This window comes from Natator depressus, chromosome 4, assembly GCF_965152275.1.
Source record: "Natator depressus isolate rNatDep1 chromosome 4, rNatDep2.hap1, whole genome shotgun sequence".
Taxonomy (NCBI): Eukaryota; Metazoa; Chordata; order Testudines; family Cheloniidae; genus Natator; species Natator depressus.
The window spans coordinates 80,468,970-80,496,848 of record NC_134237.1 but is presented as its reverse complement, the minus strand read 5'-3'; the positions used below and the strand labels follow the sequence as shown (position 1 = coordinate 80,496,848).

The 27,879-nt window shown below is 40.8% G+C and overlaps 1 protein-coding gene across 14 annotated transcripts in view; it reads left to right on the top strand.

Annotated features, from left to right (window-relative positions):
* The window catches only part of SORBS2 (sorbin and SH3 domain containing 2), a 279,268-nt gene that overhangs the window by 179,015 nt on the left and 72,374 nt on the right, over window positions 1-27,879 (top strand). For 5 of the 14 annotated variants that reach the window (XM_074951282.1, XM_074951281.1, XM_074951276.1 and 2 more), the window contains 5 exons: window positions 14,720-14,861; window positions 17,486-17,661; window positions 24,168-24,234; window positions 25,385-25,429; window positions 26,831-27,017. In XM_074951282.1, the coding sequence (XP_074807383.1) occupies window positions 14,765-14,861; window positions 17,486-17,661; window positions 24,168-24,234; window positions 25,385-25,429; window positions 26,831-27,017 (572 nt within the window). In that variant the 5' untranslated portion in view covers window positions 14,720-14,764. Of the gene's footprint in view, window positions 1-7,400; window positions 7,878-14,719; window positions 14,862-17,485; window positions 17,662-24,167; window positions 24,235-25,384; window positions 25,430-26,830; window positions 27,018-27,879 lie in introns of all 14 variants that reach the window. The other 9 variants (XM_074951273.1, XM_074951271.1, XM_074951274.1 and 6 more) reach the window with 4 other exon arrangements.

Sequence of the window (27,879 nt, the reverse complement as noted above, 5' to 3'; positions counted from 1 at the left end):
AATATAGCTTAATCTTCACAATTGCCTTAGCTATTCTTTTGGCTTCCTTTCTTTGAGAGACAGTTTCATTGATAAATCAATCATCTCTAAAAATCAAGTTTCTCTTTACAGTCACTCAGCCAGCCATGGATTTTCTATATAGGAAACTTTCTGTTTTAAGTTAGCTTATGAAAGAATTTTGATTTCATTTTTGAGTGTAGCCCTGAAATACCGCTCAGAATAAGCTATGATTCTGAACTTAATATGATGCAGTGCTCCACTATTATAATTCCTTATTTTTTATGTACCATTAATCCAATAATGCCAAATGATTTTTTTCATTTGGAACAAGTAAATTCTTTCATCTGTTTAAGAATCAGTTCTGTAACCTTCACTCCTAGGAGTGGTTCTACTTACTTTAGTGGGACTGCTCAGGTAAGTTCTTGTCAGTGTGAATAAGGGTTCTTCTTCAAGTAGTGTCCCTATGGGTGCTCCACTGTGGGTGTATCTATGCCCCTGCATTTTTAATCGGAGAATTTTGGTAGCAGTGTCCCTTCAGCCTGTATATGCACCCTTCCTCCCTCATGGTCTGCCTTGAGGCTATCTAGCAAGGCATGGGCGAACCACACTCAGTTCCTTCTCAACTGCCCTTGGCCTGAGACGGAGCGAGTCTCAGTCCAGTTTATTCACTTACTTTATATCTGGATAGTGTTAGTTTATAGCTGTCTTTAGAGTTTCCATTCTTTGTTGCAGTATCTTTAAAGTTTCTTCAATTATTTAAAAAAAAATTTTTTTCGACCCATTTTCCCACCTTTGTTTTGGGATTGCCCCCCTAGGGGCATGCCCATTTCTCCCGGTTTTAAAAGGAGCCTCTCCTATAGGGAGGCAACTCCTGTGGCAGACGGACACTCTTGCTGCATCTGGTGCCTCAGAGAGGGACACATCCCACAGAAGTGCAACTTCTGCCAACAGCTGAAAGATAGGTCCCTAGAGAGCCGGGAGCTAAAGCTGAAACTCCTTGTGGAGGGTGCTCTTAAATGGGCACCTGACCACGGTCCTGATCTGCATCCTGGAAAAGATTCGTCCCCAGACCCATCAACCTCCAGAAAGGGAGAACTGCAGGTAAAGTCAGCTGACTCCCCCCACAGAGCCTCCAGGAAAAGGGCTGCAGGCCCCCAAACAGAGCTCCTGACCAGCCAGAAGAGATCCCTGGCATGTTCAGTCACTGTGGCACCAACAGTTCTGGGCCTCAGGACCCTAAAGAAACAGAGACCTCCAGGTGCAAGCTCTGCCACAATGCCTAAAGACCCGAGATTCAAAGGCTCTGAAGCAGCATCACCACCTGCCAGAGACAAGAATAGAGACCGTACCAACTCTACTAAATCAGCACCACAAAAACATCCTTGGCACTGAGTGCTTCAAAGCAGCCCTTGTTGGAACATGCCTCCCACAGAAAAAATCAGTGCCGATGAGTCAGCACCGGCAATCACTAACAGCACCAAGCGCAACAGCGGGACTGTAGAAGTTCCTGCTTCTCTAGGGACTGCAGCAGTTCCTGCTTCCCTAGGGACCTTATGATCATGGAGGAACTAGAATCCCTGCTACACAGTACCAGAGTTCTAATACCAAGCATGTCTCATTCCCCAGAATCACCATCAGCACCAGGGAGCTCTCCTCCAGCGACCCTGTCAGCCCCGCCCTATTCCAGCGGGGAGTCAGTGATCAGGATGACAATTTCTCTCTGGTGTTATATCACAACATGCCATTACAGCATCTGGGACCTCCTCAGCTACACCCATGCTCCAATCCCCAGTCTTCCTGGTGTGGTAATCCATGGGTGTCACCACCCAAGCCCTTCCCCCCTCCCCAGTGGCCATACTGGGATCAGTGGGCAGCCTATAGGCCCCATACTTTTTGCTCTTCTAGTGACTCCCACAGGGAGCCCACCAGATGTTCTCCTATGGCCTCTGTATCCAGAGCCCCAGATCCCCAGGAAGACACTTTTGAGGAGCAGGAGGCCAGACCAGAGGTGGAAATCACTCCACTGACTAACATCTCCTCACTGGATGAGGCGATAATGCCACCTCCTCTATCATTAGCTGATGATTTCAAACATTTCCAAGATCTCACTAAGAGGGTGGCTGATGCTCTGCAAATTCCCCTGAAGGAGGTGAAAGATTCCCACCATAAATTGCTGGACATAGTACGCACCTCGTCCTCTTTGAGAATTGTCCTCCCAATCAATAAAGTGCTTTTAGACCCTGCCAAGGTCATCTTGCAGACACCAGCCTCTATTCCACCAACATGTAAAAGGGACAATAAAAAGTACCTGTGAAGAGAGCAGACTTTCTCTTCACACACTCTCCACCTAACTCTATCATAGTGGATTCTGTTAACACATGAGAAAAGCAACATCAAACCAAATCGACCCCCTATGATAGAGACTGGAAGAGTCTGGACCTGTCTGGGAGAAAGGCATACTTGACTGCGACTTAACAGTTCAGTGTGTCAAACTACCAAGCCCTAATGGCTACATATGACACTATGAAATACAGCAAACTCAATGCCTTTGTTGACCACTTGCCAGATATACAAAAAAAAAGCAATTGCAAGCCATTATCCAAGGGGGCCAGTTGGTAGCGAGAACAGCGCTACAAACCACACTGAATGCCGTAGACACCGCAGACTGTTCAGTTTTGACAGTGGTGATCATGAGACAGGCATCCTGGTTACATCTCTCGGGATTGACAAAGGAAGTGTAGGTGATGGTTGAGGACCTCCCATGTGAAGGTCCTAAACTCTTCATAGGTAAGATGAACGCATCACTCCACACTTTAAAGGATTCTAGAGCCACACTGTGCTCTCTAGAAATCTACACACCAGGACAGAAAAGAAAATTTAGTTCACAACAGTCTCACAGATCTCAACCAACCTGTTTTCCCCTGTCACAGTGCTATTATGAGCCACAGCGTAAGAGACCCAGGATGCAAAAACGGAAATCGTCAACTTCCCAATCCTCAGCCTCTCAACCATCCTCTTCAAAACATCAGTTTTGTGCCTTGGTCAAAGCCCTGAGTAACCATTCCTTGCAACAAGAGCTGCTACGTACGGACCTTCTACATCCTGTTGGAAGTCGCCTGACACTCTTCCACAGGAGCTGGGAAAACATCACCTTCAACATATGGTTCTTGGAGAATATCTTCAAGGGCTACTCCATTCACTTTACATCTCTTCTTCCTCCTAACACTCCCTCCCCTCCTCCTTCAGGGACCCTTCTCATGAGAGACTATTAACTATTATGGCAGGAAATAGATCACCTGTTATGTCTCAGGGCTATAGAACCAGTCACTACTCACCTCAGAGGCAAGGGTTTTTATTCCAGATATTTCATGATCCCCAAGAGAAACGGAGGTTGGAGACCCAGACTAGATCTAAGGGCACTAAACAGCTTCTTGGGGACATGGTGGTATGCACATTTGTGACCCCACACACCTGATTGTATATGAGATGTTTACATATATGGCTCAGATATGTCTGCTCTCTAAACAAGGATGGGCTTAACAAGCTACTGTTAATGCCTTCCAGGGTCAAACACTCTCTGGATTGGTGGAAAGAACCATCCAACATCTGCACAGGCATCACCCACCAACACTGATTCAACACTGAGACAATATAGCATGCGTGCTTTACATAAATCAACAACCAGGGTGCCAGATCACGCTCCCTTTGCATGGAAGCACTGAAATTTTGGAATTGGTGCATCCGCCACAATGTGCTCATTTCAGCCACTTACCTGCCAGGATACAAAATGTGACAGCAGACAGTCTGAATCAGAATTTCTCTTATGACCACAAATGGGAGTTGAACCCAACAACGCTTCATAGTGATCAACCTATGGGGAACCCCAACAATAGACCTGTTTGCTACTTACCAGAACAAGAAATGTCTCCAATACTGCTCCAGAGTTGGACTGAGGAAACAGTTTCTAGGGGAATCTTTCATCTTTCCATGGGTCAGGGAGATGCTATACACCTTTCCTCCATTCCCTCTGATGTCAAAGGTCCTATTAAAGATACAGCAAGAGAGAGCAAAAGTCACACTGATTGCCCCCTCCTGGCCAAGACAAGTGTGGTACCCATACCTGGCACAGCTGACAGCATATCCTCCAATTCCTCTTCGACCCATTCCTCACCTGCTCTGCCAAAATGACAGATGGATCCTTCACCCCAACCTACAGATCCTCGGTTCCAGGCTTGGCTTCTTCATGGTTCCAGCACTTAGACAGCGAATGCTCCGAGGAGGTGAAAGAGGTGTTACTGCACAGTAGGAAATTGCTTTGTTGTACTTACCTGCAGAAGTGAAAATTCCAAAATTGGTGCACTTCCAAACCAGTGGATCTGACATCTTCCTCCCTCTCTTTGATCCCAGACTATATTCTAGGCATCAGAAAGACTGGTCTCTCTTACCTCACTTAAAGTACATCTAGCAGCCTCAACAGCCTTCCACCATCAGGGAGACAGATGCTCAGTATTTGCCCATCCAACAACATGCAGATTCATTAAGAGCATGGGAAACCTCTTCCGACACATTAGACCACCCACACCAACGTGGGATCTCAGTCTGGTTCTAAGAACCTTGACTAGACCATCCTTTGAACCTATGGTCACTTGCTCCCTTCCACACCTGTCCATGAAGAAAGCATTTCTAATGGCTATTATCTCTGTATGACAAATAGACAAGAAGCAATGGGCTTAAATTGTTGCAATGGTGGTTTAGGTTGGACATTAGGAAAAAATTCCTAACTGTCAAGGTGGTTAAGCACTGGAACAAATTGCCTAGGGAGGTTGTGGAATCTCCGTCATTGGAGATTTTTAAGAACAGGTTAGACAAACACCTGTCAGGGATGGTCTAGATAATACTTAGTCCTGCCAGGAGATCAAGGGACTGAACTTGATGACCTCTTGAGGTCTCCTCTAGTCCTATGATTCTGTGATTCTATTAATAGGAGAAATAGTGGCACTGATGGTACTCCCACCATGAATAGTCTTTTTTTTAAAGACAAAATCGCCCTGAGACCAAAACCGAAATTCCTCCCCAAGATAACCTTGTCCTTCCATATGAACCAACTCATTCACCTCCCTACCTTTTTCCAAAACCACATTGTGACAACAGGGAGGCAATTCTTCATATGCTTGATGTTATGAGAGCCCTAGCATTCTATTTGGACAGGACTAAGGACTTTAGGAAGTCCCCTAAACTCTTCCTTCCGTTCTCAGAAAAATTCAAAGGCTCCACAATATTAGCTCAAAGACTCTCCAAATGGGTCTCCAGTTGAATTAACCACAGTTACCATGAGCGTAACCTATTGCCCCTATCAGTGATCTGCACGCATTCTATGAGATCCGTTTCTACCTCCAGTTGTGTTTATTAATGATGTCCCCATCTCAGAAATCTGCAGGGCAGCAACTTGGGCCTCTGTCCAAACTTTCGCAGAACACTATGCAATTAATCGAGACTCCGCCTCTGATGCCAACTTCCGCTCCACAGTACTATTGTCAATAACAGACTCCACTCCGAAGCCCCAGCCCTCCAGGGAGGCTACTGCTGTGGAGTGACCAACAGTGGAGCACCCAACGGGATACTACTACTTGAAGTGGTTACTCACTTTGTGCAGTAATGATGGTTCTTCGAGATGTGTGTCCCTATGGGTGCTCCATAACCTGCCCTCCTCCCTTCTCCTTCACAGGTCTTGACAAGGGGCTCTGCAGTGGAGAAGGAACTGAGGGCGGTTTGCCGCACAGCACTAGTTAGCCTCGAGGCAGACCACGAGGGAGGGAGAGCACATGTGTAGGCTGAACGGACACTGCTACCAAAATTCTCCAATTAGAGGTGCAGGGGCATACAGGTACCTACAGTGGAGCACCCATAGGGACACACATCTTGAAGAAGTATCAGTATTGCACAAAGTGAGTAACTTCCTCTTATAGAACTGGACTCTTAATGAACTCTCATAAGCAGCACAATCTGGGTTTCGTACCAAGTATGCTATAAAGGCTTTAAATGATATTTTCAGACTGTGGATAAAAAGTCCATTTCAAATGCGCACGAAAATCTGCCTGATTAAAACATTTTCAAAAGATGAGAGTTACAGATTCCTGTAGATAGGAAATAACTGTGTATGTCTGACAACAGTGTGGGAACTGTTGATTATTTTTAATGGTAATCAGTGTATGGTATAATATTGTCCTAAAATTTATATTGTTTGAATATCCTCAGCATCCTTTCTCTAGAGTGATTCAGCAGCTCCTTAGCCCTCTGAGAAGTGAAATCATTAGTGTTGAAATAAGCAGCATTATTTTAAAATGTTTCAGTTTCACATATAACATGTCACTAACTTATAGAAAACGCGTGGTTGGCAGACAGCATGGAGAGGTTTTGTATGCCTGCTTAACAAGGGGTTGTTGCCAGTATGATTTTCATGCAACTTTAATTGAGATGGGAGAAGCTGGTACAAAAAGTGAGTTTCTGGATTAGTTCAAGCCCAATATGTTATGTCTGTTACCAATCATCAGAAAACAAAGCTCATCAAGTATGTGGCAAATTTTCAGAAGCACTGTCATTTAAAGATGTTGCCTTGTTTTCTTAAGAATACCACCACTATAATTTTGAAGCCAACCAAGCAATATATTTGTTTTGATATTAAACCTTCCCTATCCAGCTCTCTTTCACCATCCCTCCTGCTTCTTCTCACATTTAAACCAGAAAACCCTAACAACTGGGCTCTTTTCCTTTATACATGTGGTGCTCTAGTAGGTTTACAGGGTGCCTCCAGGGGTTGATATTCAAGGACTATCAAAATTTATTTTTGTCAGTGAGGCAGTGAAAAAAAAATGTAATTGGTTCCAAGAAGCAAAAACTCCACAATCCATTTCTCACAACAAATGTGAATGTTTGATATTAGTGTTTGAATTAATTCTGTCCCCTTTTAATCCATATTATGCTCTGTTTCCAAAAGATTTGATGGAAACCTCTATTATTTGCAGAGGAGGAAAGATGTATTTTGTGACAGTCAAACAAGCTGATGAGTTAACAGTGACACTCTCCAATGTATATAAGTGTGACCCTATTCAAATCTCAACTCAAAACATGAAAACATGGAACACATTATGAATATTCATCCTAGCACACTCTGGTTACTGGCTTTGCTTCCAATAATACTTGACAGGTTCATTTCCTTCATGTTTTCCTTTTTTAATATAGAGTGTGGTTGATTTATTTCCTAATCCATGTGAATGTGAACTTCCTAGGACAGCTAAAAGCATGTTTTTTGCAGCTTGCCTACACACAGCAAAAGGCAAAGGGAAAGTTTGTATTAATTTGGTAATATGTTTTCTTTTCTTATTTTTTTTCTCATAACTCAGCTTGGAAACCAGAAAATAACTGCCAATGTGATGGAGGTAAATGCTTCACAGACACACAGACAAACAGCAACAGAAGTTTCTTCACTGCCTCCTCCTTCTGTGGTACCAGTTAACAGAACCTCTTTCTCACCAGACAGTGGCACCCACCTAGCATCATTTATTTTGCCAACGCTTGATGATTTTTTGCCTTCACGCTTTTATAAAACCCTGGCCCTCTCACATTTTTCATATAAATACCCTTTTCTAGCTCCTGAAAATACTATCCACAGGAATGAAACAGCCTCTGTAATCACAGACTCTGCCATGAGTGAGTACTCCTCTTGCACGGTGAGCGAGTCCTCCACAGCCATTCTAGATGAGCTGCAGACTTGTAACTATGATACTACTGACTGTTCTGAATCACCTTCCCCAACCTTGAGCCAGATGTCTGCTGTGTCAGATGGCACCACCTTAACCACCACTGCTGCCACTTCTCATGTAATTATCCTTCCTTTTTCCTCCAGTTTGTTCAAACAGGTTGCCAAAGGGGAAAAGAACTAATTCTTGTCTGTTATCCCATTACTCGTATGAGAACGGTGTCAGTTGTTTATTCAGGTTCTGCACAGTCTGGTAATATGTTTTACTACAGTAATTTACTATAGTAATGACAGATTCCGTAAAGCCACTCAAAATTGTGCAATTTGTTGTGCAACTCTGATTTCAACTAAGATATAGTGAACAGTTTGTTTACAACTAATGGCCAACTTCACTCTTATCACTCAGTCCAAATATGTTAAAGGAAAGCAGACTGAGGAATTTAAGCTGATCTACTTTAAAATATTTAATTAGTTGCCGTACAGAAAGAATGCACAGGTTGAATTTTGAGAGAGGCTGAAAACTAGCTTTCAGCTATCATGGAGGTACATCTGTCAGGCACTAATATACCTCAGAGATTCATATTAATAGGGTTGATGAGAATACTTAACACAACCTTGTTTTCCCTGAGCCATGACCACTGACTGCATGAAGCTGTTTCTGTTTTATCTCCTCTAACTAACAGTTCCCTTTCTTAAGCACAGTTGTTTTACAGGAATGAACTGTATAAATAATCTTAGATTTGGATCCTAGGAATTCTGTTATTTTTCAGGGCTGCGCTTTCTCTGGGTAACTCAAGGAAAATAACCAAGTCTAAATACATACGTGTTTATATATAATGTATAGTATATGTATATTTATATATGTATAGATAAACAAAAAGGTATAGAATATGGGTCAAATTCTGCTCACTTTACCCATGTAAGTACTTCTGTTTACTTCAAGGGAACTGCATGTATGATTAAGGTGAATCAGAATTGGTCCCATATTTCAATTAAATAACAGATCACTGAATTACAAAACTATAAATATTCTTAGTGGGGGTTCTCTGATGACATGATGATAAGCTGAGACCAGAGCTCTACTGCGTCAAAATGTTGCCATATTTATAACTTTGACCAAAGCTTTTTTGTTTTATCATTTACATGTAGTAACAACAGCAATTTTTAACTTACTATAAATGTCACTTTAAAACTAAAATAATATGTCTTTTTAAGAACAGTTTTACCCCAAAGTTGCAAATAATCACTTTGAAGAGTTGGGGTTCAATGTGCTGAATGCTTTTTATATTATATGACAAAATTATGGACATGTCAAGTAAAACCAGTGATTCCCACCCGTGAAACATAAAAATTTTCAAGGCATTGGAACTACAAATCTGTTTACTGCCTCCTAGTTGTAAGCAAAGAGTAGACAATACACAGATAAAAGAGCATCAACACAGGCTTTAACCAACCAACTCAGGGGAATGTCAGGTGCCTACATTTGTGTGCAAACAATTGTATTTGTTCTTTTTGAACAATATTTTTGGTATGTTAAAAAGATCATGATCTGTTTTTTTGCTAGCCCTACCACCTCTTATTTTTTGGCCAGTCTTCCTTCATGGAGATCTGTGATCTGGCAGCCACTTCCACCCTTAGCCACAGTCATCCTTGTTAACATGAGGCCAGATGGATAGACATCTTTTCAGTGCCATCTGTCCCTTTAACTGCCAACAAAAATTACTCATCCCTAATGGGGAAGGGAGAAGAAGGAACCTCCCTCTGAAGGGCATAAAGAAGAACCAGTCTGGGAGCCCCACAGGGAGAGCGGGCTGCTGCAAGGAGCCACTACTGAGATGACGAGGAGCCACTGCTTCTGTTACCAACCTTTCCTCCCCGCCTTTTCTCCACCTGTTGAAGAGGGTTAGATGACTGCAAATGTTTCCAGGAGCTGGGAAGTTGATAGGAAGGTTGGCAGCAGGCATAGGTGTTCTAGCACTGACTCCATCCCCTGAGGTGGGGACACTAACCTGCTCAAGGGTGACTCCTTTTCTTTCATGGAGGACACAATCACTGGAGGAACAGTAGGGACTGGGTGGTCTTACACCATCCAACAGTTTACAAGAAGTTTTGTCGCTCTCTGACAGCTGCTGTGTCCAGTCCCAGTATGTTCAGCATTTACTCAATATTACCACAAAATGGTCTCTGAGAAAGCACAGTTATTTCCTATTCTACATGTAGTGAAAAGCTGTAATATCTCAAACACCATTATATAGCTACTGTTGGCAAAGCAGACTTTAATAGTGACCACTGTATATCTTACTTGAACCTGTTCCTCCTCTCAGTAAGTCTAAAGTGGTCAATGTTATAAAGTCCACAGTAGCCAGCAGATACCACACAGTTATTTGCTATTCAAAGTACAGTGAAAAACTATAGTACTTCAAAAAGAAAAGGAGGACTTGTGGCACCTTAGAGACTAACAAATTTATTTGAGCATAAGCTTTCGTGAGCTACAGCTCACTGAATGCAGCCGATGAAGTGAACTGTAACTCATGAAAGCTTATGCTCAAATAAATTTGTTTGTCTCTAAGGTGCCACAAGTCCTCCTTTCCTTTTTGCGGATACAGACTAACACGGCTGCTACTCTGAAATCTCTCACCTACAGTCTGTATTCTCTAACTACATAAACTTGCAGCAAACACAATGCTAAATTAGAACTATTGCTTTAGCCACTGATTTAGGTCTTTGTGAAAGCCTAAGGCAAGAGATGAGTTGTAAAGCAAATCTCTTATTCAAGTGCGTGTATTTGGAATTGTAGTAACAAATACAGAGAATAACTGGCAAAATAAACGGCTTTGCAAATTTTCTTTCAAGTTTAACCCTATTATAAAGATTTCTCTTTAAAGTTCTTTTCACAGAAATCTATCTTTTGTGTAGTTTTAAAATATGAAAACAAAAGAAATTGTAAGTGACATGTATGAGAGTTGTTATATCTTACCATAGCTGCTAAAAACCCAGTTTAGCTAAGACCATCACAGGCTTGGAGAATTGATCCTAAGTATTTTCAGTCATAGCCAATGTCCTGGATGCTGGGGGTGGCTGTAGCACTGCTGCACAACACCTCTCCAGCTGCTCAGACCTCTGTAATCAAGTCTTCTCTCCTTTTGCTCGCTGCCGCTAAGAATCAGCAGGTGGCTCCTGTCCCACCTGGCTCCATCTCAGCTGTTCTGAGTGGGAACTGAAGGCAGCTGCTCCTCCTGAATGTAAGAGTCTAATGAGGTGCCTGGCTCGAGGGATGAAGAGATGATCAGCCTTCTGCCTGTCACCTGGTTGGGAGGTTCCTGCACCTAGGCAGTTTGGCTCCCAGTCAACAGAAGTAGAAAGCTCTTCCACAAGGAGAGCCCAAGTGTAGTGTAATGGGGCAAAGAGTGAACTGGGCAAGAGTGAGAAAAGGCATAACTTTGAGATAAATTTGGAATACGGGATTCTAGCAGGCCCCAGCTACCTCTGTATTTTGGTGACAAATTGGTTGTTTTCTCTGCCTTTTTCACTCTTCTAAAAAAAATACATATGAGTACAAAATCTAAAATTTACCAGACAGCATACACAAACTTTGATTTAAATGGGAGATGAGGGCACACACCACCACTCAGGACTGGGCCCTAAAATACAAGCATCATATCAGAAAAAGCATCATTGGTTACTCAGTAATTCTGAGGGCAGGGCACTGTTGACCAGCAACTTCTCAGAGCTAGCTTTTAAAAAACAAGCCCTCTCATGGGTGTAAAATACATCAGCTGCTGAAGCTCAATAGCAATGACAGTGTTCACATTGTATTTGCTCAAAGGGAAATTCCGGTAATCACTAACAAGTGGTTTTAGCTGAGGGATATAAGCAAATATTAATATCCTGTAAGATTTCTAGCACAAAAGAACAAGAATTTTTTCTTTCATTCTCCTGCTCTTGGAGTGTTTACTTCAGATCACCCTTTTCCAGTAAGCCTGGTCTCCTGCCAGTTGCAGCCTGGTCTATATTAAGGCTGAGGCAGTCAAGGATGGAAGCCATGCCATCCCTCCAGCATATGCAATGTCTTCTTCATCCAGCTTTTGCTGGATCAAATGTGTAAAGCTGGCGGGCTGGTATGAACTCCAACATACGGAACAGATGGCCAAGCTACCTGAGCTGGCATTGAGTCACTCGGGAAGACATTGGAAGCTGGTTGGTCCAAAGCCTGACATCCTCATTCATAACGTGATGAAACCACCATATGTCTTCAATACATCATTGCTGTTTCACATCAAAAATGTCCAGCTGGCCCATTTGCACCTCTGCGGTGGCCTAGGTTTCAGAGCCATACAAAAGGACAGAAGCCAGTGCTGTTTGATAGATTCACATCTTACCCAAGTTGATATGTGGTGTTGATGCCATAGAGGCTTCCAGAGAGCTTGCACAACACCAATAAACTTGCTGATTTGATGTTTCATGTCAGCAAGGCAACCACTTTCCCTGGTAACAATGGAACAAGAATGTCACATTTTTATGTCTGTCACGTACAGTCATTCCTGATGTCTGTCTAGCTAGGTAAGGCCACCATCATCATATCTGACTACCAAATAGTATCGAGGCATCTGTCCAATCTGTCTTATCTCACTGTCTGTCACAGGCATTTGTAAAGTGTCCATCACTGTAGAACCTAAGTGCCTAATACAGAAATTTAAAGGAATAATTTTTCCAGTCCACAAATGATCTGTTAATTCTGTTCCTCCAACCAGAAGAAGAAAATCTTATGAAGTGTGTATAGGGTAGGTGTTTGTGGGCATGCGTATGTGTGCATACCCTCCGCTATTGGGAGCAGGTCTTCTCAAAGAGATAGTTACATTTAGTTCTATAATAGGAGAGATTGGGCTCGCTCTGGTTTTCGGAAAAAGGAAGGTGCCTCACATCCAGTGGGCCTCAGCTGAAAATAACCTTTCCCTAGCTCCTGAAATAGTCTCCCAGGGTTCATCCAGCTCTTCCGTTCCTATGGCTAGAAGTATTTTTGAGGGATTATATAGAGTGCAGTAGTTCAGGTGTAGGATCTTAGACTGAATGTGAAGTCCTATCAAGAGTCAGTGAATGGCACGAAGCACCAATGTGAAATACTATTGCTCAGGTGTCCTATCTGGAGTTGGGCTACAACTTGCTGAGGCCAGGGACATTTTTGATAGAGTGTGTTTCTGTAAAGTGATAATGGCCTATATCCCAGTGACCATACTCAGGTTCTTTTTAAAACACAATGCTGTGCACGTGATACTAGAATGTTCAATAGTCATCTCAGCCAGTTGGGCCCTGACAACTGACAATAAAGGGGCGGACACCCTACTGGACAGTTGCATGTGTAAACACTCGACGTGTATGAATAAATGTGACAGTTGTGAGTTCAAATTAAGCATGCACACACATGCACTAGGATTTTGATATTTTGAAAATCAGACCTTTATTTGAGTTATTTCATTGTAACTGTTTTTTAAAGAATTTAGAAGAAAACACATTTACAATAAATCAATGCATTTTTTTTTAAATCTGTTAAATGTATGTTCCTGCATTTCTACAGGAACAAATCTGGGCAGGTAAGCTCTAATGGACACATTGGCACAACCTTAACTTCAGCTACCTACTCAATTTACCTCTAAAAGATCTCCATAAAATGTAATGCTCTGAATGCATTCAGGAGTTCTGATGACATATACTTAGGAGCTAGATATCTTTTTCTTACACAACTGCAATTCCTATTGAGGTTGTAGGAGAGATGGGGGTGTGAGATGTAAAAAGAAGCCTAAAATTACTGATCCCCAAAATGCCCATTTCTTAAACTATAGGAGAGAGTGAAGCCGGTCTTCTTATATCACAGGAGAGAATGAACCACATTTCATTTATAAAGAGTCTAGCAATAATGTACATTCTTTTTAAAACTGAGGCTTCTTGTTCCTTGTTTTTCTGCTTCACACCCTTACCTTCATATTTCACAACCACAGCTTTCAACAGAAGTAGAACATAAATCCATTCTTCTTTAATTGTTCTCTATTATACAAAACTAGACGAAGGTAGTTTTCAATGCTCATAATTTTGTTTAGAGTTTTAAAAATAATTGCATGGAAAAAGAGACCTAGAAGATTGCAGCCTTGCCATCTTTTTAAAATGAAATTAATGATTGGCTATTATAAATGGATTTATTTTCTCAGATTCTCGACTCTATAATCTTTGTAGAACTCTCCAACTGTAGTGTGGCAGCCCAGCTGTGGAGGTCTAAAGCCATGTGGTGGTGGAATAGGACACATTGCTTTAGAAAAACTCTCTGAGAGCAAAGTTCAAGTGGTTTGTGATGTCAACAGAATCCCTTATTGTACTGCTTACTTGTTTTTTGTTTACAAGATGCATTGATGCACTTTTTTTCTATAATATACATTACACACAAGCATCTCACAGTTGCCCACGTGCTGGGTGCCACCTTTCAAAGAAGTTTCAGCTCACTATGTCCTTTCCCCTTCAGTCTGCACACACAGTTCCACTAATGTCAATGGGAGCTAAGTATGTGGAACAAGCTGTCCCTTTAAAGTGAGTGATCTGAGGCAGCCTTTGTTACATGATGAGAGTAAGTTTCACTGCCACCTTCATTTTATACTGACGTTAGATCCATGCAGATATTTTTTATGCAGCTCATCCTGCTGCCTTGACCATAGTCCTTCTGTCCCCTTCCCATGACTCCAGCATTCTTCATACAAGACCTTTATAAGGACAAAGGGGGAGGCAGAGATTCATACAGAGCACATTGCACTCCTCCTATGATGAGTTTTGTATTTCAGTGAATACTGATCCCTGTTGTGGCTAAGTACCTAACAACTGGGCACTGTCTTGTGGTTGATGGTCTTGCATCACCCTTTATTTGCGATGGTATTCAGAGAGCTTTGTGTGTACTTTAATGGGATATTGTTTTGTTTCTCTCAGGCCCAGATAACAGTGAATGGGAACGCTGGCACTGCTGCCAGTCCAATGAGTCACTTTCAAAGGCCTTTTTCCCCTTCTTCAGTTTACTCTCCACCAGCTTCACTTAATTCAAACATTATCATGCAGCATGGCAGGAAGATGGGTAAGCCTTTCATATAATGTTTACTTTATACATCACGCAACATGTTCTGATTTGTGGGGCAAGGACTGCAAACAGTTACCGAGCATTCCACGTAAATAAAGGTATTATCTATTCATGTACTTTGGGAAAATTACAAGCAACAATACAATTTATTGTTAGACGCAATAACATTCCTAAACTGGCTTTACTACAGTCTTATTACTTTAAAGCAAGATTCTTACACATATGTGACTCTTGCAATAATTCCACTGGTTATACTGAGAGTATATTAAAACTGCATGACTTTCAGATATTCCTGAATGTGTATCAAAATCTCCTTAGGTGTCCCTTATCCTCATTAAGGCATTAGGGTCCAGTTTTGAATGGTGCTGAGTTACAGGTCCCTCAATTTGCACTATCTTCAGTGGAAGTCACCTCCTCACAGGTTGTGAGGTCTTGAGATTTTAAAAGCTTAAAGCTTTGCCAAATAAATTTCATGTGTATTCTTTAGAGTGTCATAAGAATAGATCACACTTTACAAACATAAGGACAAGATCTCTGCCCCATGGAATTTAGTCTAAAATGATTTCTGTTTTCAAAAAAGCACATATAACACCAAACATAATGTCTCTCCATTAATCTTTGTATGTGCAATCATGTGGGTTTTCCAGTTTTCTCATCAACATTTGCATACGCAGAATTTATATGCACAAAAACATTTGAATATGCATAATGAGTTTGCTCCTGTGTTACACGGGAGGTCAGATTAGATGACCAAAATTGTCCCTTCTCACCTTAAAATCTATGAATTGTATAAATGCTATATCATCTGTGTACAAGTGATAACAGCAAAAATTGAGCATGTGTATCTGCACAGACAAAAATACAGGTTCATTTAAAAACACCTGATCTCTGATTTAGAGATCTGAGTGTTTATTAACAATGCTTCAGAAATTGTTCCTAGCCAGTCCTTTTTGAACATGATATTTAAGAGCATTATCTCAGGGTGGTTCTGAGTTTCTGAGACTTGCAAAACAATGGCCAGATCTCACATTCCTTGTACACTCAAAAACCCTTCGATGCCAACAGATTGGGCCCTGGAAGGAGCGTAAGATCAGATTTCAAAAGTTTTCTAAATTTAGCATAATATATACTTGAAAAAAAGCCCAGATATTCAGACATTTGACACACACAGATGCATCTCACCACGTATGTGTAGTACTGAAATATTTACAGGCTTTCAGACTAAGTAACTGAAAAGGTTGTGTTAAATCCAAATTCTTTCCAATAAAGAGGGAGAGAAAATATTCACATTGCACTCAGAGCCGCAAATCATCACAGTCTCTTTTGTTGTGTTATATCACAGTTCTTCTAGTGAAACATTAAAGATTGCAATACCTATTGCATTGGAGGGAAATCATAGTCTCCACCAGCAGTGCCAGAAATCTAGCTTTATGCCTAATTTCAGCCACCCTGCAGCAGAAACGTGGGTAGTACAGTACCTGCTGTTGCAAACCATGCTTATATAGTCATAACTGCCCACTAATTAGCCACCGAAATCTGTTGCCTGAATGACTAGAGAATCTTGTTATGTTTCTTCTGTATGCAAGATTACATCTAAGCACATCACCTTATGACAGTACAAGGCTTCATATGACATGTCCCAGCATCTTAACATTGTGTCTTTTTGTTAATGACTTGCTGCGAATTTTAGAGGTAGGTAGTGGTAGCTAGTATTAATTTCAATAATTAAAAGAACAGTTGGGGAGGGAGTTGCAAAATTATCTTCAGCACCAAAAACCAATAGCAGATTGCACTTTTCACCTCAATTAATGTAGGTGGCTCATTGGCATGTCTGCTACAGGGAGAGGCAGAGTTATTGATGTGCACATGGCATATTAGCCATATAAAGCTATTTAAATAAAGGTACTAATATAAATGTAAAGATGAAAAGTATCTGTAAAAAACATTATAGACCTCATAATTCATCTGAGTTCCAAAGCTGGTAACATTAAAGGGAGTTACCTGGGTAATTTTCTCACAGCAGAAAAGCAGGATCCAACATATGTACTGAAAATCTCTGTGGAATGTTTGAGTAAATTCATTACTACACATATAGAACAGAAATTGTTTTCAACTCTTCCATGCTTCTGGGAGCAGAAGAGTTCACATTACCGCAGAGCACTCATTCACAGTATGGATGGCAAAGTGGCAAGTTTAGTTTACAGAAAAAAAGTCTGTTCTGCTAGCTTCGCTAAGAGTTTTGTTTGTCTGTGTGTTTGTCTCTCTCTTCCCTCAGCCAGCCCTTAAAAGCAGCGAAGCAAATTTTGTTTTCAAATATTGTAAGTTTTTTCTTAAAAAAAAAAAAAAAAGTCTCTCTTAACCTGAGAGATTTTGAGCTCAGCACAGAGGTTAACAAAATAATCCACATATGTGTAACTCCTTGAGTAGAAGGTTTTGCAGCGGAAATCCTACTAAACCCAGCTGCTCAGGCTAACGTGTAGTATTATCAGGTATTCTGTATGGATGTGGTTATCAAATTTCCTTTAATGCTTGTACAGCACTTTGAAAATGTAAAGCGTGCTGTAAGTGCTACGTATGATTATTCTATCGCTATACAACATTCTGTCGCATTATCTTTACAGACTCCACAGAGACATACTCACAGTATGCTCAGTCTGTTGGCAGCAGCATCACTCCCAGTACAATACCAATCTGTAGATCTTCAGAGGAAGAGAAGAAAGTCACAGTCATTAGAGCACCACATTATGCAGGGATTGGCCCGGTAGATGAATCTGGAATCCCAACAGCAATTAGAACGGTAGGAAATGCCAGGGAGTGTGTGTTTGTGTGTGAGAGAGAGCGAGAGAGAGTGTGTGACAGAGAGAGAACTCAGACAATGAATTGATTGTTGGTAATGGGTTTTTCACATTCTTCTAGTCTTATATAATGTGGAATAGAGTATGTGTAATCAGAAGGCTCATGAATATAATACTGTGTGTTGCAGGAAGCATAACTGGGCAACCTCATAGTTCTAGTTTCATTATAAATAATCAGAACTGCAGTTTTCGTTCTTGTTTCTATTATTTTCCCTGCCCTTTGTGGTGTTACGCTGTAATTTCATTTCCTGTCTGTCTTGTCATTCTAAACCTGCAAAGTTTGCTAATTTTTGCCATTAGCAAATAAACCTCAGGTGCCTATTTTTTCCCTATGGCTCCTGTATTGAAATTAACAGACTTGATCCAGTAATAACCCCTTTGACTACTATCCCAGTGAAATGCAGCATGACCCACCATGCTTTTCCACAATCTTTAAATGAGCAGCATGGAAACCCTCTGATTGTCATTAGTCCAGGTTTAATGACTTGCCACTAATCACTGCTTGAGCTGTCCCAGGATGTCAGACGGAAGGGTTTTGTTTTTACTATGCTGAAGCATTCTTTCCACACTGCTGTCAGGGCAGCCCCTTCTGGTTGGTCCAGACAGTAGCAGTGAGTCTACAAAGGAGCAGCTCACTGGCCTTCCTGGCTGGAGGAGAGGTGTTGTGCTAGACGGAGAGAGTAAGAAGAGTGGGAGCCAGGATGAAAGCAGCAGAGCCCTTGCAGGTGAAATCTTTGTGAGGTGCACGGATGTAGCAGCTATTGGATATACTTTGCCTGCCAACACCGACATATGGGGTTGTGTAATTGCCAAGAGCTGCTTCACTGGATTGAAAAATTAGGGGGAAAACAGGAATTGATGGAGAAAAGCAATAGGAAAGATTTCAGAATAAGTGGTAAGACTGGGATATTTTGTGTAAGGGGGAGGAGGAAACTCTAGCATTTCTTGCTTTCCTTTCCTTTGATTTCGGCATATACAAATGATACAATAAAAAGCTTTTAAAAAATGAGTAACTCGCATAGAGCCAAGCTATAGCTTCACATCCCTACTGAGCAGATGGCCCTGCCTTTTGTGTAGGAAGTTATTGTTTTGTTGTGCTTTTTTAAGACTAGCAGACTGATTCCGTAGGGTGGATATTAGTTAAATAAGAGTATAACTGAAATCCCCCAAGTGTATTTAATGTGGCTGGCAAGTTGCCAACAGTGTATTTAACTTCCAGATCTGATAGTCTCAGGCTCTTAAGATTTTCTCTGAAACTCATGTATGCCATTTGGATTTTTTTTTCCAGTTTGGGATTGCTTTCTTTTCAGCTCTGTGCTGCTGCATCAAAAACTTATGCAGCTTGTAATATTAGTGTTATGTAAATGAGTCTCATGACCAGAGTGAGTTAAAAGTTACGGTCTGCTAGGAATATACCATGTAAATAAGAGAGTGAGTGTGTGTGTGTGTGTGTGTGCTGTCACTTCCCTCACACTCCACAGGACTTAGCTGGAAATGAGATTCAGTTCTCAAGGTACTGATCTGAACATACACTTTAAAGAAACGGAGGGTGATGTGTAGATCTGAGCATATCCCAGCAGTGAGAGAATGAAAGTGGTGGTGGTGTCAGCAAACATGCTGCACCATCCCATCGCTCAGAAATGTAGCACCATCCAGGAACATACATAAGTGCCACGGCAGCGTTTTCAGTGAACAAGGGAAAACAGGAGAGTAGCACTTGCTCTGTTTTCCAAAGGTCATTGGGCACCCAAATATCCAGCTTGCCCTTCAGTCCTCTGTTGGAGGGACCTGGATGTTTCAGTTCAGCTTATCTCAGCAGTACAATGAAAGTTTCAGAGTTTCTTCTACAGGTTAAAAAGACAGCTGCCTGCAGAGTGCAGTAAACATGAGTTCCAGTGTAGTAGATAACATTAAAAAAGTCTGCCCCAAGCCACAGATCACGCTGATGTGGTTTAATGTGCGTCTGTATCTGTTTCCAAAGCTAACAGTACACGAGGGAGTTAAGTGACTAGCCTTGCATGCAACCGTCTTTGACTTTCTTAACTCTGTGGTTAGAAGTTGTCCAATAAAAGATATTATCTCACCCACCTTATCTCTTTAACCCTATGGATCAGGTATCCATTTTGTAGCTGGGTGAACTTGAGGTAGTCTTTCAGTGTGAGTTTGAACCCACAACCTCCACGATTGTACTCAAGCCCCTTGACCGCTCAGCTACTGCACCTCATTGTAAATAACATAACTATTGTATATTGAGACACTGCTGCACAAAGAGAGGCTTTCAAATGAGGGTTTAGAAACAAACTTTTTGCAGAATGTAGTGCTGATGATCTCCTCCCTTTTTCCCTTTATGCCCCCAGTCCTCAAAGCTCAGTGCTGTCCTGCCAAGAAAGGCTGGATGAAGCTGTCTTCAAAATCCATCCTTCACATTTCTGTCTCTCAAACTGGAAGCAATCACTGCAAAGCTCTCCTTACTCCCAGCAGCAGAGCTTGTTGCCTTGATAGTATTTCAGCCCCTGCCAAACCAGGAAGCATGGGAGTAAGCCAAATTCTGGCACTCAGACCCTTGCATGTTAAGGTACTGCAATACGACCAAACTACCAGTATAGCCCCCGGCATTTTGAAGTGCCAGGGCAGAAAAACTTAGACTTTGGAAGTTTGGAACTTTGGAAGTTGAGTTTTCTGTCAAATTGTCAGCTGTGATTTTAATCCAGTTTTCAAATTATCCAGCTAGTTTGGGAGCAAAATAGTATCTATACTGTGTTATTGCTAAGCATTTGAATGTTTGAGGATGAGGAAAAACAAGATAGCTGTAAGAATCTAATCATGTATGTCCTCAAATTTGAGCATTAGCTATGTTGTTGGAGATCTCTGTTTCTTCAGCTTCTATAATATACCAATATTTGGGAATAAGAATTTACAAACACAAAATGTAATGTTTCTATATCAGTAAGAAACAGAACTTTTAAATCAAGCAGTAAGTGAATTAGGCTATTTTCCTAAAGACAGTAATAAATATAATATGTGCAGTATCAACTGTATCCACAAGCAGAAATTAAAGTGGTACTGTACTAGACATCACTAAATTTAAGTACCATTACTATGGTTCTAACCAAGAAAAAAGTCACTAAAATGCAGTGTGACTGCATATTTTTTAACCACAGTATCCAAAATAATTGTTTCACAGTTAACTATCAAATTATTCTGTATACTAAAGAGGCCTTTCTTTTGTGTGTAAATAACAAAATGCAGTCTGACCAGATTTCCTTCACTTAAGCAATGATGGAACATTCCAGCTAGAACTGATTTCTTTTAATGGATTTTACCCACTGATAATTAGGAAACATTTTAACACAAAGCACTGTTTAATTATGGGTTGCTTCATACGTGAAACAGAATGTAGGGCAAAATGAAAAAAGCTCCACTGAGACTCATAAATGCCTGCTTTAATTGTGCGCTTTCTGATGGATTGTTACAACACTGAAAATGATTAGAGTCTCCCAAGTACTACTTGCAGATTTTTCTTTTCTCTTTTACTATCTTTTCCTTGATTATTCATTCAAATATAATAACTGTGTCTCACCATTTAATTGCAATAAATGCAGTGCATATGAATCAGCATGGTATCTAAAATGACCAGATGCACGGGTGAACTTGGATAATTCGCAGTGTAATGCATGGCTTGTGGAGTTAGCTAATGTAAATTGAAATACTATATTTTAAAAAATTGATTTATCCCTCCTTAACTCATTTAATATTTCCCAAAACATAGGGTCAGAGAATTGAAGGGCAAAACCTGCTCAAGTAAACAAAAACATGTTTGGGAGAGGAGAACTGAAACTTAATGATATGATGTCATGTCCTGTCCCGTTCTCACCCCCCCCCCACCCTTCCTGGTCCCATGAAAGCCTCTCCACATGTATTCTGCATGATTGGATTTCCATAGATTTGGAGGGGATGTGACTGTCAGCAAAGGAACTAGGCCTGGGGACATCTATGCACCTTCATTCTCTGGCAAACTGTGAGGACATAACCATAATGATGAATGGTGACACTTTTGCATTAATTCCCATAGATTTTCACCACCATCCGTTCAAACTCAGTTGGAGGATCATTTCTGGCCCAGTACAAGCAGCGAGATGTTGGTAGCATGAGTCCATTGGCTTCTTCATAAATCAAGCTCAGTTATCCCTCCCCAGAGTCTTGCAAGTACAGAGATATAACCAACCCTTGGGAATTAATGTTAACAAGATCAGAATTAATCCCTGTGAGTTAGCAATTAGCAATTTTGTGAGACCTAATATTTTTTTCACAAAAAGTCTTGCAGATAAGCTTTGTGATAGGGAGTAGTTTCTGTCCGGTTACTTACAATGATAGCTCCTCAAAGTGCAGTTTTAGGGGTTAACAAATTAGAGGAGTTAAATATAAGGTAATGACTATAGCAAGGAGCATTTAAAACAACAAAAAAGTGCCTCTTTTAACATAAGTAAGCAAACTGCTGTTTTAAAATATTTATTAGTGACTTTAAAAAGATGGTGAACAGTGAGGTGATAAATATTCAGATGTCCAAATTCTGTAGGTTAATTTGGACTAGAGAAGACTTTGGGGAACTTCAGTGGGTGAATGTGAATGGGCAGCATGGTAACAGATAAAATTCAACAATGGCAAATGGAAAGTAATGCGCATTGCAAGGTATATAGTGAACTTTTGTGAGGCTCTAAATTAATTATCACCACTCATCTAACAATGTGGGCTTCATTGCGGACATCTGAATAGGAAGCTCTGCTCACTGCTCAGCAGTGGTCATCAAAAGCAAACAAAATGCTAGGATATAAAAAGAACAGGATAGAAAATAATCTTGAAAATGTTATTTTGCTATTATATAAATCAGTGAGCTCTCCTCACCTACAATACTGTTTCAGTTCTGGTCATCCTATTTCAAAAAAGATATTGCAGAAATAGAAGGGGTTCAAAGATGGATGGTGAAAGTAGTTAGAAGCCTGGAGAAATTTCCATAAGAAAAAAGATTGGAAACTGAATAGTCCCAGTGTTTTCAGAGGAAAGAATGAGAGGAAACGTCAGGGAGGTGTACCAAATAATGAGTGGTATTCAGAAGGTAAATTGAATGTTCCTGCTTATCCTTTCTCCTGATACAAGGACCAGGGCAACAAATGTAAAACTGATAAAAGGAAATAATTATGCATTATGTAAAAATAGTAACATATGGAACTCATTGCCACAATATGTCATGAAGGTCAAATTCCTAGTAGCATTAAAAAAAGATGTTTATACAGGTAATTAAAATTTCCACAGCTGTATTCAGTAGCAATTTTATTTTAAGATAATTTCATGTTCACCACTAACTGCCTGGAGTTAGGAAGAAATGTTTCCTGTGGGCTGGTAATTGCCTACTGTTAGGTTTCTTGCACTTTCCTAGAAATAGGGCACTAACAAATTCACGGCCAATTTTGGTTAATTTCATGGTGATAGGATTTTAAAATTTGAAAATTTAATTATTTCAGATATTTAAATCTGAAATTTCACATTGTTGGCCCTGTAGGGGTCCTGCCCCAAAAGGGGTTTGTGGGAATGGGGGGTCACAAGGTTATTGTAGGGGGGTCTCGATATTGCTACCTTTACTTCTGCGATGCTAGTGGTGGCTCCGCTGTCTTCAAAACTGGGCTACTGGAGAGCGGTGGCTGCCAGCCGGGAGCCCAGCTCCAAGGGCAAGCGCCGTCCCTAGCAGCATCGCAGAAGTAAGGATGGCATAATATGGTATTGCCACCCTTACTTCTGCACTGCTGCTGGCAGAGTGCTTCCTTCAGAGCTGGGCGCCTGGCCAGCAGCCGTCACTCTCCGGCCACCCAGCTCTAAAGGCAGCACAGAAGTAAGGGTGGCAATGCTGCAACCCCGCCCCCCCCTTCAAAAACCTTGCAACCCCCCTGTGGTCCTCTTTTGGGTCAGGACCCCCACTTTGAGAAACCTGTATAATATAGGGTGAAATCTGTATAATATAGGGTAGAAGTTCACAAAAGACCAGATTTCACGGTCCATGATGCATTTTTCACGGTGTGAATTTGGTAGGGCCTTACATAAAGCATCTGGTACTGGCCACTGTCAGAGGCAGGGCATTAAATAGATGGACCACTGATCTGGAATGGCAATTCATATATTCTTAAATACTGTCTTTGTATCCAAGAGCAGATTCCAAACTCCAAAAGATATTTAGGGCTGAGTCAAAGATTCATAGGAAACCTTGCAGCTGTACAGTGAACGAGAAAGAGTGTGTGTGGGAGGGATCAATAAGGGACTGACCACAATGGGCCAAATTCATCCCTACTGAATCTCTTTACAAATCAGTGGAATTACAGTGGAGATGAATTTGATCTAACATGACACCACTGATCTTTTTGTTTCTTTAGCTAATTGTTGTAAACTGTATTTTATTTAGACAGTTGACCGGCCAAAGGATTGGTATAAGACAATGTTCAAGCAAATCCATATGGTTCACAAGCCTGGTAAGTATACATTTTTCTATTTGTTACATAACTCTTCGTAGCATTAAGAAATGCACTTTCCCTGCATTCTGGTGGCTTGCTTTCTGATAATAACAAAGCTTATGATCACTGACTTGTAGATATTGAAAAGAGCCCAATGGGAATTTCTCCAAGCTAAGTCAATGTGATGAATGTTATTACGCAGAAATGTTTTTCCAGCAAACGGCTATGTACTTTTCTGATGGATTTATTTTTAATACTAACAAAAAATAAAGGAGAAAAGCCTATCTGATCATGTACAGCACAAGAGGTCAGTGAGATGTTCTGAGCAGCAAGGAACATTGCCTGTACCCATCTTCAGTCTGAGTGACCAGGACTTGGCTGGGTACAGGGTGGTCATTGCTACCTTCTGTTACAGAGCTCCTGTGTGCTAGAACAATGAGGCCTACTGAATGGGGAAATATGCTGCCTTCACTTATTTTCCTCTCTCCTCCTATTAATTTCTAAATAAATTATTTTTTGAAGAAAAGGAGCCTCTGACATATGATTAGTCTTATTAATATCATATTTTTGCTTACTCTCCCTTTTATCCAAGGATGTCAAGGCACTTTACAACAATAATTATGCTTCATTATACCTCAGTGAGGGAGGGAGTTGATATTATTCCAATTTTACTGATTGGGAAATTGATGTAGCTAGGTTGATTTGCTTGCGGTCATACACGACATCAGTGGCAGGATCAAGAATGGAAAAACACCAAAATTATGTCTCCCAGTCCCCTGCTCTAGCCACTGGACAGCATTGCTAGATGTAAGAAGTTGCTTTTCATAGTAGGAATGATACGTTGCTGTCCTGTAATAAGGGGAAAGAGAGAGGAGAGGGAATGGCTGGGATGAGATGGGGGTTGAATAGAAAAGAATGAGTATAACTCACAATTTGGGGTGAACCAGTAACTGTGCAATCTGGGTGTCATGGCAACAATATGCCATTCAGATAGGAAGATAAAAATAGCCTGTGATAAGTGTAAAGGGCAAAGACAGACTCCAGAAAACACGAGGGGTGAGAGCTGATTGCCTGCTAATCTTCTGTTTGTATTTGCAAAGACAAAGCTGCTTACTATGATATACTGAAAGCTATTGCACTACTGTAACATATATATTTCTCTTTATAGACGACGGCACAGACATGTATAATGCTGCATATGCATATAATACTGGTAGGAGTTATTTCCTCACTTCCAATGAGTCTTTTGTTAGTGTTAGCAAGCAACAATGGTAGCTAACCACTTAGGCCTGCTCTTATTACGTTTGTGTAACAAACAAAATTTCAGAGTAACAGCCGTGTTAGTCTGTATTCGCAAAAAGAAAAGGAGTACTTGTGGCACCTTAGAGACTAACCAATTTATTTGAGCATGAGCTTGAAGTGAGCTGTAGCTCACAAAAGCTCATGCTCAAATAAATTGGTTAGTCTCTAAGGTGAAACAAAATTTCATCATTCTTTTTTATTTCTGTTTGTGCATGTTTGTGTCTTTGTTCACCAAATGTGGCAAAGCCTCATTTTGGTTTCTTTCTTACTACAGAATTAATCAGACATGTATTGCAGATGTGGCCCTCTCAGTGCAGATGGGATATACTGTAATGTTGTAATCTCTGACTAAATTATATTTATTCTCACTAATGATAGTGAACAGTTTGAGTCTTGAATATTAAACTAAAGAGTAAAGTGCAGTATGAAAGTGTTAACTGTAAATACATATACAGATGAAGATAAGCACAGTGCAGTATGTTGTATACAACTGCCATATTTTTAGATTATACTACATTAAGAATACCAAATTATGATGCTTCTATTTTGTTATCTTATTAATTTTTCATACTGGAATTGATATTATTTAGCACTAAAAAAGTAATATATTATTCCTATAACAGATATATAAATTTCAAATCTTTCAGAAGACAGGAATCATACTGCAGTGATATTTTACTACAACAAAAACTCCTTATCATGTGAATGAAATTTACACGCACAAAGTATTGTATGTTATGCAAAAAGCACTTTTAAGAGTTCTTTAATTTAAATTTTCATATTGCTTTCAATGGGGCTCCCATGCTGATATTTTATGTGTTATCAAGAACATGTGTGTATATCCAAGGTTCATGACCCAAATGGACTCTTGAGAGCTTAGCCAAGACATTTGTCCGGGTAATTGTCCACAAATCTAATTATGCAGAGATGCTCTTACATACAAACCCAAAGAACATTCATTAAAAAGAATGAAAAAGGCATGTCTATTTCTTTTTCCTTCTCAGCCTATGACACCAATAACAGCTGAGGGCAGGACAGTTCTGGGGGACTAATAACAGGTTGCAGTTAATTGCACCTCAGACATTATCTCCCCCCAGCTGGTGATTAATTCCCATGTAATGTCCTGAGCCTCTGGGGGTGGGGCAGGTAAGAGGGGCCATATATAGTTCTATAATAATTATTTGAAAATGCACACAATACTCACCGATGTTTCTAAAATTTACAAGGTTTCAACGTCCCAGATTTGTTAAATGAATGTTTGGTGTTTTACTGAGATGCATTTTGGTTGTTTCTATGTTCTGTTTTACTTTAGGTAGCTACAGCCCATCCCTCCCCACTCAGCCACACCCTGCTGCAAAGACACAGACATACAGACCATTGTCTAAAAGTATTTCTGACAATGGCACTGATGCCTTTAAGGTCTCCTCCCCGATACCTCCTCCACATGTACCACCTCCGGTCCCACCACTTCGTCCAAGAGAGAGGTCTACACCCGAAAAGTAAGCAGATTTACTGGGAGAGGGAAACAGTCTATAGTAAATACAACATTGCAATCAACTAATAAAAGTAATGGCTGTAGAAGTAGTATGAGACAGTTGGGTTTGTGATCATCAGGAGAACTGCATGGTGAATTGCCTGGCAGATACGAAGGTTGCGGTCCTCTTGAGACATATAGATAGACGTATATGCAGTGCCAGGTAGGTGCCAGTGGTCGTGGTACGTTTAGGTACCAGTGACATAGGAAAAGGAGGATAGAGGTCCTGGAAGCCAAGTTTAGTCTACTAGGTAAGAGATTAAAGTCCAGGACCTCCATGATAGCATTCTCTGAAACGTTTCCAGTTCCACCCGCAGGCTCAATTAGAGAGGCAGAAAAATTGCAGGGTCTCAATATGTGGATGAGATGATGGTGTTTGGAGGAGGGATTTAGGTTTATTAGGAACTGTGGAACCTTTTTGGAAAGGAGCAGCCTGTACAGGAAGGATGGGCTCCACCTAAACCAAAATGAAACCAGATTACTGGCATGTAAAATTAAAAAGGTTGTAGAGGGCTCACATGAATCAGATAGAGACACTCCTTAGGAAGGGATTTATTAAAGGGGATATCCTGTATCCTAGTAAATAGGACTGGATAGAAGTTGATAAAGTACAGGCAGGAACTGAAGAGAAATAGTCAACTGAAAAAGAGTCCCATTCAATTACATTACATGAAGGGAGATGACTAAATATTGACAATTTTTATATTCCCACACTTAAGCCATTCTTTTTAGGTGACAAATCTGAGGCACTGCCCCAGATTGAGGTGTCAAGAGAAGAGGTTTTGGAACAAATTGATAAATGAAACAGTAATAAGTCACCAGACCAG